At 37.0% G+C, this 12,682-nt stretch overlaps 1 protein-coding gene across 1 annotated transcript; it reads left to right on the top strand.

Annotated features, from left to right (window-relative positions):
* The first annotated feature begins 1,240 nt into the window (after window positions 1-1,240).
* LOC118274403 (cuticle protein-like) lies at window positions 1,241-8,688 on the top strand. The gene is made up of 4 exons (XM_050707767.1): window positions 1,241-1,406; window positions 1,521-1,895; window positions 1,948-2,001; window positions 7,812-8,688. Exons 1-4 carry the CDS (start codon window positions 1,395-1,397, stop codon window positions 8,625-8,627), a joined length of 1,257 nt encoding a protein of 418 aa, XP_050563724.1. The 5' UTR covers window positions 1,241-1,394; the 3' UTR covers window positions 8,628-8,688.
* Window positions 8,689-12,682: the final 3,994 nt, after the last annotated feature.

Below are 12,682 nucleotides of genomic sequence, written 5' to 3'. Positions count from 1 at the left end.
TTATTTAGAGGTGAAGGTCGCGCACGCGATCGATCTATGAGATAAATGACATACAGGTTAATACCGTAAAGTATGCACATACATTCTCTTACTGGATTGAGCTTATGTTATTGTATCAAAGTGAAAAATGTATTAAGTACCAATGTTTGCTTGTGAGAAGAAATTATGAAGTCGATATTTATCCAAACGGATCACTCTCTTGATGTTCAACTGAAATGTTAGTATCTGGAACTGGTATACCGTATCTGATCATTCTTTCCTTTAGTTATTTTGAAACCTTAGATTTTCTTCTGAATGTTAGTTTAAGACCACGAAACTTAAGTACCTAGTACTTTACTAAAGATCATACAAATATTTGTTAATGTTCGGCCGTTCAGAGAATGCGTTCCTGACACGTCGCGATTGAACTGACGACGTCACTTTGTAATGGCGTTGCAGTTACGATAAAAATATTTTTGCTGGTTGTTTACCATTTAACAATTAAGGAGTATTAAAACAATATTATTATATCAATAATATAATCAATGAATGTTGTAATTTTGTGCCAAACTGAGTGTCAAATAACTTGGTAAAAAATATTTTTCTAAATCTATACTGCGCTATTACAAGGTTATGTCAGCGCTTTATATTTTGTAGTGCTGTGCTAAAAAAACAGGCAAGTATCGTAATCTGTTCTTATACAGGAATCGGATCGGATCGGAGTCTGATTAATATTCTGTACGCACATTCAATTCAATGTACTTACTTTATTGCATAGAAATACAGATTGTAACTTTGTAACAAAGAATAATTTTATTGTATGAATATATATTTAAAAACACAATAACAATTTTATTATATATTTTTGGTCTCCACTTAAATAACTAAAATATAAATTTTAAATGATTCCGCCGAATTTAAAACGAAAATAATTTTAAAATAATGCGGCGGTTCATTTTGGAGGAACGGTAACGAACTCAGTGTATTGTTATGCCCATCACTAGAAGAGACTAACTGATAGGTGTCAGGAACGCATTCTCTGAACGGCCGAAGTATAACTGCAACATATGGCATGCATGCCGTCACGTAGATGATGACGTAGATATTAATTTAATGCTTTTTTTTGCATGCATTTATACGTTTTCTTGATTCGAGGTATGTGTTAATAATTTCACTTTAATAGTGTTAAGTTATAAAATCACTACCCACTTAATAAGTAATCTGTCTTAAGCAACATATGAGTAGTAAGTAGACCTTCACCTCTCAATCATTGTGGGCTAGGCTGTCGTGCCCCGGGCTCAAAGTATGTCACCAAAGTTACAAGAAGGTGACAAATATGATGTATATAAAGTGCAACAAAGTCATACGTTATTACAGTTCAGTATTGATATCTGTATCAACAACTACACTTCAAAATGGTATCCAAGGTACGATTCCTATATTTTTTTTCCTGTAGTTTATATTCAATTAGTTTCTTTTTTTTTTAATATGGCTTGAACCTTAGTTAATAATATGATACTCATAAAATATTTTTTATCCAGGTTGTCATCATCCTGTCCCTCGCCGTGGCGGCTTACGCCGTGCCCCTTGTCCCCGTCAGCAAGGTGGTGTACGCCGAGCCTGAGGCGCCCGCTCACTACGAGTTCTCATACTCCGTGCACGATGACCACAGCGGTGACGTGAAGCAGCAGCAGGAGGCTCGTCAAGGCGACGCCGTCCACGGCTCGTACTCTCTCGTGCAGCCCGACGGTGTGCACCGCATCGTCGAGTACACCGCCGACAAGGAGCACGGATTCAACGCCAACGTGCGCTACGAGGGCACCCCCGTCCAAGCTGCACCCGCCAAGATCGCCTACGCCGCCCCCGTAGCCAAGGTCGCCTACGCCGCTCCCGTTGCCAAAGTAGCCTACGCCCCAGCCGCAGTCTCTTACTCCCACGCTCCAGTCTACGCCGCGTCGCCAAGCCAAGATCGCCTATGCCGCCCCTGTTGCCAAGGTTGCCTACGCTGCCCCCATCGCGAAGGTTGCCTACGCCGCCGCCCCCGTAGCCCATGTAACTTACTCATCTCCCGCTATCTCTTACCACCACTAGATCTATTGTTATTTAATTGAACGAACTGTTTTATTTATTTAAATGAATAAGTGCCATTAAATTATTGAATTGATTTACAGTGTTATTATTCGTTAGTATATCCTACTTTTCGTATTATGTAGCTGTAAGTATACTTTTTTTAAATTTTACCATATTAATTATTCACACTTGTGATAGATTAAACGTAACAGTTGTGTTGTCTAACCAAACTCTAGATATAGTAGAAAGGGTTTTATTAGCAAGGATAGCTGTTCTTAACCTAGTTTTATGTAACAATTTCACATTAAATTTCATCATTCTAGGAACGAAGGCTTATGTGCCATTGAAAGTAGAAAGGGAACTTATTTCAATGAATTAGGGCGGAGCGTGGTGACGCAAGTTGACAATATATGAGTTCAATTCTAAGGCCACAGGTCAAATTACTAGCATCATATTGTTATTATTTGGAAAGATCATTGTAAAATATTCAAAGAAGAAAGTGTAGTGTATGTGTGATTTTATATTCGAGCATTTTCACTGAAAAGCATGTAGTTGAATACTACCACTAAAACAACATCGTATAGTATAATACTCATATTTACCTAATTGCTAATTATGCAACATTACAAACTATTTATTCATACGCAAATTGAACGAGCATAAATTACCATGTACATAATTAAATGCGCAGATAAATATAAATCTAATATTATAAATTAAATACGACACAAGAATAATTGCTACAAAGCACAAATTGCAACAATAATTTCGAACTATGCATTAAAAATATTTGAAGAAACAAGTGGTCGCCAGTATAGTTAGACCTCTCGCTTTCTACGAGTATAGTGCTGGCACGGTCGGGATTAAAGAGGTTGTGTCGTGGGTCTGTTTACAGTGGGCGGTTTAGAGAAATTAAAAGTAGTTTGGTGACTGTTGACCAAGGCCTTGACCGAATTGTTTTGGGTGTGGTCCGGTCCAATGGAAATATAATATGTGTAACGCTAAGTACTTTATCTCTGATTGATTGGGCATCAAGCGTGAAACTGTTTTTATCGTGACTGTACTTACTGATATGTTAGCAGATACAGAAATATTGCTGAGTACTCGTATTGTGTGGTAAGGGCCAATCTGTCGTGGCTAATTACTGTATAATGGCTCATTAAGTTTTGACAAGGCTTTAGTTAGTTTGGTCGGTTGAAGGGCGTCAATTATTGCTGATTAAAGTTATACAAATTAGTGTGATTGTCAAATTGAATTTGCAGCTAATGCTAACATTCAATGTAGGGTTTATGATGTATCCTGTTGATCCTGTGGTCGATCGATCCGAAGCACGTGGGACTTTTTTTATTGAGGGGACAAAATCATCCAATGACTTCTCCCGCCTTGGGAGAGGCGAGAAGGAATGTTCTACACATGCTTTGAGCCGGAGCTTCCGGTAACCTGAAATGAAACTTATTCTAAATGGGCTATTGACCATAAAATCATATCAGTCGCTCTTACCATCGGTTCATAAGTTCAAGATTCTTGCATTGCATTCTTGCAATTGCTTTGCACGCTCAGCGCAAATGGCATCTGTGATTGTGAGAATGAAAAAGTATCTACTAAAACATAAGATGTACACAATTTAATTCCATGTTTATAAACATAAAACTTCCGTATTAATAAGCTGTAATTAAGTTACACATTAAGTACTGTTCACAGTTCATAAGTACAGTTGTACAGTTCACTGTTCATATAGCAAGCAATAATTTAAAAATAAGTAAACTTGTCAATGTTACACAATTTGTGACAGAGTTAACAGAGGACAGCAACATTTGACCAATACTTCCGTTGTTTAACGACGGTCATTCATTATCATTAATGGCTTCTAAATTAACCAAATACATATGTATAATGTAGTTATCATATCAAGCTACTATTTTCTTATTTTAGGCTTATTCTATGGTCTTATTCAATTTTAAAGTTGAAGATGAATGGATACATGTCGTTTCCTATCTGGAAGTCATTGGAGGAGGCTTATGTTCAGCAGTGGACCTTGTGTGGCTGATATGATGCTGCTGATGATGATTTATTTGTACCTACATAATAGATAGAAATAAATATTTTATTGACAACATGTAATTTTAAGTTCATACTGAAATGATATCTTATTTTTAAAAGGTTAAAGTTCATTACCACTCTTAAAAAAGACACGTGATTGATTTTGCCCAAAAGGATAGGCAGATACACATCTGCTGCACAAGTTCAAACAATAAATTATTGCGATAAAAAGTAAACAAGTCCAATATAAATACCTACTGACATGTTCTCAATAACCGAGTATCGAGTACAACAAGTCAGTAAATAATACAAGACAAACAATGAAAAGTATCGAATGACAACAAACATCGATCAAATTAGCAGCTTTGTCTATATGCCCCGGAGGAACAATAAAATTTGGCCAATATGTAACAAAACTTGTTGCTCAAGTATGAATGTTACGTAACCAAATAGTTTAGCAATTTGGAAAAATTAGAGCGATCACTTGTAAGTAATAGCTACGCTTAATGACGCTGCTTAAAACCAGTTCTAGTGTCAGTTGTTACACTTACGGTCTTGGGTTCCGTAAGACTGGACCCTTAGTACCAGTTTGCTTTACGTTTATAGCAATCGAAATGAAAACGCGTTCGGCGCTTTGATTGGTCGCTTTATTCGAACCGGCTTACTGTTCATTGGTTTAGTAATTGGTTCATACAAGTGGAATTTAGATAATCGTATTGTTTGAAATTATAATACAGTACTTTTATGTCAAATGACTGAGTAAAAATAATTTATATTTATTTCATTAAAACAGATTAAAGCGGTTTTTATTACATTAGTCAGTATTTTAGGTCTTTGAATGAAACTATGTTTGTGTTTGTAAGAAAGTGTGAAAATCTCAGTCGTAAAATTTAATAATGATTACAACTTATTTCTTATTTATTTCATAATAACATATAAATTATGGAGAATGTTCTATTCATAGTCAAAGTTAAATCATGTATTCCAATTAAGCCATAAATAGGTACTTTTGAAATGTCAACAAATAGAAATAAGCTCCGGTGTCTGTCAGTAAAGCTAGGTACTTTAAGTAAAGTATTTATTATTTATTTATTATTTATAGTATATAGTTTTTAAGTACCTACAGAACCTTTACCGAAACCAATAAAAATATTCCCTATAAGTGTCAACAATTAATTCATTCGTGAGAAAAATCACATGTGGTCGGTAATTAACGTAAATTCAATGGCACAAGAATTAAACTCTCGTTTAAGGCAAGGTCAAAGATTCGATACCTGTTTCGGTGACACTGACTACCGGAAATTATTGTCGTACCGTACCTACTTAATTGATCTTATTATTTTCTTCAATGGATTCTTTGAACAAGGCTTTTGATTCGTTCCGGAGTGATTCATGTAATATGTAGGTCAGATTTACGCAAGTTTCTTTAGTTAATGTAGTAGAATTATTAAAAGAAAGATGTTGAGTGAATGAGTGATGTATTATGTGATGACTTGAAATCATACGTCTTCGTTAATGCATATCTAATTAACCAATTCAAGAATGATAAAAATTATATGCTACCTCATTGGTCGAGTGGTCGCAAGTGCGACTGCCAGGTAAGGGGTCTCGGGTTCGATTCCCAAGTCGAGCAAATTATTACTGGGCATTTTTTCTAGTTATTTAAGAGATTTGACGTGTAAAAGAGTTACATTGTAACCTATTTGCAAAAATAAATATCATTTACCATTTAAAGTGTATCCTTCAGAATTAAGATTTATAAGCGACTAGCAAACCCAGCGAACTCCGTTTCGCCACCAATGACTTTACCTGTTTCCTGTATTTCGCTTAAAATTTTCCTGAATTTTCTTTGCTATAACCTTTCCAACGAATGTAAAACTGTGGAAATCGGTTCGTGCGTTCTGGAGTTATAGCGTCAGGAAGGAAAACCCGACTTATTTTTATATTATAGATGAGCTTTAACGTTTAATTACGTCAGACTACTTAATAACAAAATATGAACCACTAAAACACAAAATTACTTACTACTACTACCTAATTCAGAGAAACATTATTTAAAGCAATTGAAATATTTGACATGGTGATTAATATCAATACTAAACAGAGACGACTGATTACTAAACATTACGTAAACAAATGTAAGACATGCATTAGCCGAAATAGTGCTAACTGCGATCTACTTATACTTGATTAATATTCTCTATTGTGGCAAGTACCTATTTCCCAGTAGCCGTTAGATAATGCTGTGATAGGTATCACTCTAATGTACCTCGTGGATAATCCTAATTAGTTATATGACGACCGAGTCTGACGGCGGATGATGTGGTTTTGATACTTTTAGTATTTTTGTTTGATGGTGTGTTAAAGGTAAGACTGACTCCGAAATCCGAGTGAGAGACATATACACTGTAATCAAATTCTAGTATTAACTCTGTAATTAATCTCTTTTTTTTGACTTAAAAAAAAGGAGGTGCTATGTTCGAATGTTTTTTTTATTTGTTCACCAATTACTCCACCACTTACGAACCGATTTTCAAAAAATTTTTTAAAGGTTAGTCTGCCAACAAGGCCTCATTTTCACCAGGTCAGGACATGATGATTGAATTTTTGTTGAAATCGGTTTTTGAAACACAGTCTTTTCTTATCTGCGTATCCAAAAATTTTAACAGCTGGAGTCGAAAGGTTTACACCGTAAAAATAAATTAGCAAAGAAATCACATTTTTCTTAACCAATATTAAAATGTAACATAATAATTAAAACAGAATTCAAGATTCAAACAGAATTCAATACTTTAATCATTCCAAGTATCAAAACTCTTTACGTAGCATCAATTCATTCATATCAAGAGATGTGAAAGATAAACGCATAGAATTTGTTCGTGACTCCAGTTATATTGTTGGTTTATTGATACTGATTATACTGTATTAAGGTGATTTGCATATAGAGAACGAAGTTTGAATTCAATAAATTGAATCATCTCATCATCAATGAATTTTTTTACTAACTTGACCCATATTGTATAACCAACTAACTGACTTACTTACTTTTTCCAAAACTTCAATAGAACTTTGTATTATAACGTTGAAACAATGAATTTATTTTCTATTTGCAAAAATAAATTTATTGTTTTAACTTTATAATACAAAAGATCATTTTTACACGTCAAAATTATTAAAATCTATATGAGTTGTTTAATAGATATTCATAAAAGCGAAAAGGTACTTTACTACGTACGTACTTAAACCTACAATCGATAAATTTTAGTATCGAGCAATATGTAAACAAAGTAATTGAACTTGAAATATGTTACATAACCTTATCTTGTCGCTATCATCGATCCAGTTTTTGGCTCCGCCGCGGGCATCAGGTAGGCGCAAGTACACCTGTTTATATGTACACTCTACGTACGTATTCATATGCATACGCAACACATGTGTCTAGTATAAAAGCTCTCTGCTACCGAGCAGTAGCACACTCGTCAACCATAAACAAACCAGACAACATGGCCGCTAGAGTAAGTTCAAATGTGTTGATTGTGCAAACCGATTGCAAAGACATAAACATCAGCCATTAAACTAGATTAATTACATTAATCTCTCGAAATAATTTGGAGTATATCCGATGTCGCCATAACCAGTTGTGTTGTACAAAGATATAGTGATTGTCCTTCGAGAAAATAGCCTATTTCTTTTAGACTAGTTTGTATAACTTACTTATCGAGCTTTATATTTTACAGTTCCTGGCTTTCTCCGCCCTCGTGGCCGCCGCCACCGCTGTGGCCGTCCCCGTGGTGCCTGTCGCTAAGCTGGCATACGCCCAGCCCGAAGCACCCGCTCAGTACGAATACACATACTCCGTCCACGACAACCAAAGCGGTGACGTGAAGCAACAGCAGGAGTCTCGCTCCGGCGACGCCGTGCACGGCTCATACTCTCTAGTGCAGCCTGATGGTGTCCACCGCATCGTCGACTACACCGCCGATGAAGAGCACGGCTTCAACGCTGTCGTCCGTTACGAAGGCACCCCCATCCCTCAAGCTCCTGCTAAGATCGCCGTAGCTGCTCCCGTCGCCTACGCTCCCGCTCCTGTCACCAAGATCGTAAGCGCAGCTCCCGTCGCTAAGGTCACCTACGCCGCCCCCGTCGCCAAGCTCGCCTACGCCGCTCCAGTCGCCAAGCTCGCCTACGCCGCTCCCGTAGCGAAACTCGCGTACGCTGCCCCCGTAGCCAAGGTCGCCTACTCCGCTGCTCCTGCCCAAGTCACCTACGCGCAGGCCCCCGCTCAGGTCACCTACGCTCACGCTCCCGCCCAGGTCACCTACGCTCACGCTCCCGCCCAGGTCACCTACTCCCAGGCTCCCGCCCAGGTCACCTACTCCCAGGCTCCCGCTCAACTCTCTTACCAGCACGCCCCCGTGTACGCCGCGGCTCCCGTCGCCAAGGTTGCGTACGCCGCTGCTCCCGTAGCCAAGGTAGCTTACGCTGAAAACCTTGGTCACGTGACCTTCTCCTCCCCTGCCGTATCTTACCACCACTAAGTCATAAGAAGCTAAATGTTGTTACTTATTTATTTTGTTAAATACAAGATAGTCAATTGAATTTGCACGTTTTATTTTCACCAAGGGTCAGTGGGGAAAGAATTGTAAGAAGGCGTTAAACCGGCGGCGTATCCGATATCAAAACGTTCTAAACGAAGTTAGAAGGAAGCGTGCGGGTAGTGTCGGGGAATCAATTGAATTATGTAGCATTATGATGCGAGTGGGTCCGGTTACGCGGCACGTCTGACTCGCCCCCAGCGGGCCGCCCTGACGCATTGCTTCTGACACCTATTCATTCAGCTAGTTTACTCGACGACTATCACCGTACTCTGACGGTCGGGAGCACTTCCCCTTCGTCACCCAGCATACAGCTAGGTGCGGGAGGCGAGGTGTCTCTATACGGACTGGCGATGTTTAGTGCCCGCTTTGCAAAACAGCGAAACGTGTCGACGCCTACATTAATGATTGCAGGCAAATATAAATTGACAGAGTTGATGGTGAAAGTAGTTGTTAGGATAACTGAAGGGGCTTCTGATGTGTGATGGGAATATATTAAGTTACTTTTGGCTGTTCACAACATGCTGTATGGGGTTGTTGTTCACTAAGCCTTAATTTTAGCTTCGTGTTAGTAAAACTATTGAAAGATATTTTAATTTAAGAAAAATAATTGAAAACACTAAATAGAATCTAAATACTAAGCAGTCGAGATGTGTGATTGTAGATCAGCTCCATCGTGTTTTCTGCATTAAAATAATTCAGTTAAATGCTGAAACTAAATTACTTAACTAGTTTACCTAATTCAAGATTTTTTTTTAGTTGAAATGACTTCTTTGTAAATGTAAACTTTCTTTTTAGATTTCGATTCTTAATGGGTGTAAGAGATGGTAATGTCGTATAAAAAAATTAAACTTAGTATGGAAGCCATAAAATCGAATCCAAAAAAGCAAGCACGCAGTGCAACAACAGAATAAAAACAAAAACAGAAACCAAACACGAAAGCAAAATGTAACACGAATTTCATATTTATATGTTAAAATCACACATTTTGTGGGTAAAGAGAGGCAATAAGCCAAACCAATAACGTATTCACAGTGCGAATATTTAATGTAGGACGAATAAATAATTTATAATCAGTGCGGACAAATGTTTTGGTGAAGTTTTACAAGCCGCCCACAAAGGGTTGGATCGTGTTAATCCCGCTATTATCGGATGATGAACTATTACCCCTACCCCTTTCCCCTCGACCCCCTGTTCACCCCGCGACGTGAGCTCTCCCCATTTCACTCATAGTTTGTATTACGTTGATATTACACCGAATGTTCCTGATATTAAGCAATCTCTAGAGAGTGGATCTACTATGATTGAGGCTGATGAAAGGGTTGCGTGTTTCATAAAAAATGTTTTGTCAATAATTACTGAGTGTGTTTAGGATTATTCTCTTAGTAGGTCATTGTTGTTCATATTTTGTTGTTGTATGTAATTGTATAGTACAGTAATAACTCCTCTTTTATTAATCCAATGTTGAGCACGATATTCTAGGTTTGGTCTGTATCTATGTCAGACAAAATATTGATCAGTTTTAAAACTAATTACTTATTATACAGTTAAAATGGAAAATGTGTTGTATGCCTGCATTAGTAGTCTAACTTCTACAATACTTGCTTCATCCCAGAATCAAAAATATTTTAATTTAATAATAGGGATAATGATAGGGTATGAAAATTTTAAATTTATTAAGTCCGTCAGTTAAGTAATGAAAAAATAAAAGTCATATATTTTTTTTTTTTGGAATATAAGAAATCAATACTTGGATAAAACGAACCAAAGTTTAAGAGTGGGAGCAAATACGTCATTATTACATATAAAACGTACCTATAAGTGACATCACGCGATATTCTAAATACCTATAGCTTCGAAAGTATGTGTTTCCTTAAGAAAATAAAAAATACGTGTCGAATGTTTTAAACTAATCTACAAGACGGGCATTAAAACAAGAATTAAGTCATCTACCCAATTCCTTCCGAAATTCCAGATTCTATAAAATACGTCAGAGCAGAATAACTTTCATAGTACTGGCCACAAAATATTAAAATTGATAGTTTCACTAGTTATTGTTTGAACCACGGGCGGGCGCGAGACGGGCACAGCACTTAGTACGACGAAATCAAAGAGCATTATTAATAGCACTCTACGCCATCACAGAGACTTAATGAATTATAAAACCGATGTGTTTTTGCTTTTAATCAGCAAATTTAGCAACAATGAATACCTACTTAATTACAAGGTAGTTAATATATTAGCGGCAAGTATAAAAAATTACGCATTTAATAAAGCTTAGAAGTATGTATTTTCAAGGTACATGTTTTTAGCACATATGTACATGTTTTTGGCATCTCTCTTATCATCAATATCTTTTTTTATCCTTATTGATTTAAATTTAACTTGTAACGCCTCTAGTGTTTTCAAGTGTCCATTGGCGGCGGCGATTGCTTATCTTCAGGTGATCCGTCTGCTCATTTACCGACTTATTCCATAAAAAAACTATTCTTATTTGAATAAAGACGATATGTTTTGTTTATATGTAGTACTAATAGATTCTTAAAATAACAGCAACAAAACTAATCACAAGCAAATGATAAAAAGTACAGATTAAATATGAACAGAGATTACAATTGCCCATTCACTGAGAACATAATTAACTGATGCCTAACAAGCGTAAATCGTTGGCGTACAACTATAATAGAAACGTCAGTAATTCGGCACGCATTTGTACGTCTCTTTAGTACGCGCGCACGAGGCGGCACGTGGCGCGTACAATTGCGTGCATTTAGTGCATCGCGCCCGATTGCTTCCGGATGACCAGAGTGTCAAGTTGCATCGTCGAAAAATGTTGATATTTTGTGTGGCTTCCACTGTACACTGATATCGTGAAGTGCTTTTAGGGAACAATGCTGTTTTATGTGAATGTCACAAAGGTATTTTGGCAGTGAATGTAACATTGGGTGTTTTTGATTTGAAAGAAATATTTTTGAAACTTGAATTCAATGTATGTTGGTACCGTTGGTTTGCCTTTAACTTTGTTAAGTACTTAATAGCCACATAAGAGCCGTAGATTTTACCATTAGGTAAAATAATTATAATTTAATTATACGATAATTTGGTCCAGTGATCTACATGCAGATGCATTGAACCATTTTTCAAAAATATCTACATAATACTGTTTGTCGCCCAAAACCACAAAGAATGGCATGCTACTAAAAATATTTTTCTATCATCAATTCCTTCAATTAACTTTCACCACAGTAGTACATAAATCTCAAAACTTAATACAATACCTACTCAGTGCGAAAACTCAACAACACGGAAAGAACAAATTCCGATTCAGAGAAATGTAATAGTAGAGAGTATGGTAGAGTGAGTCCGATGTGAATGCAGTGGTACTTAAAACGTACTGTTACTGTGAAAACATCGTGCAGTTCCAGCTTTACGCTCTGATATTCCTTTCCTTGTTATCGCCCGGAGCTACGGGAGGCGGGCGGGACTGCCAACTGTAGTACAGCCGGCTTGTAGAAGTACCATTGTGACCATATCACGTAGAGATTACGTACCTTTGCTTGTTATGTGAAGGTAGAAGGTATATGTGCAGTCATATAAGGTGCAGGAGTAATCATTATCATCATTATCAACGGAAAGACGTCCACTGTCGCGAGGAGCCAGTGGATGCAGGTGGTGGCTTGTCGTTTTACTTGGAGGACTAAGGGGGAGGCTTTTGTTCAACGGCAGGAGTAAAATATTAACAAATTAAAAAAAGTTTATACTGAAATTGGGTATGAGCTGGTAACCGGTCAATTTTGAACAAAATAATAACATAAAAAAAATCTTCTTCAGTTAAAGTAGTATATAAACCTGTTAAGAAAATTATTTAAAATTCTTCATCAATGAATTAATTTTACAATAGAGGTTATTTTAATATAATTCAGATACTATCCTCAATGCGGAAACTACTCGTAAAAACATCAGGCTTAGCGGTCACGCGTACATTGACAAAGATTTTC

The sequence above is a fragment of the Spodoptera frugiperda genome, chromosome 3, assembly GCF_023101765.2.
Source record: "Spodoptera frugiperda isolate SF20-4 chromosome 3, AGI-APGP_CSIRO_Sfru_2.0, whole genome shotgun sequence".
Lineage (NCBI taxonomy): Eukaryota > Metazoa > Arthropoda > Insecta > Lepidoptera > Noctuidae > Spodoptera > Spodoptera frugiperda.
Note: the sequence above shows the minus strand (reverse complement) of the source record. Positions and strands in the feature narration are given on the sequence as shown.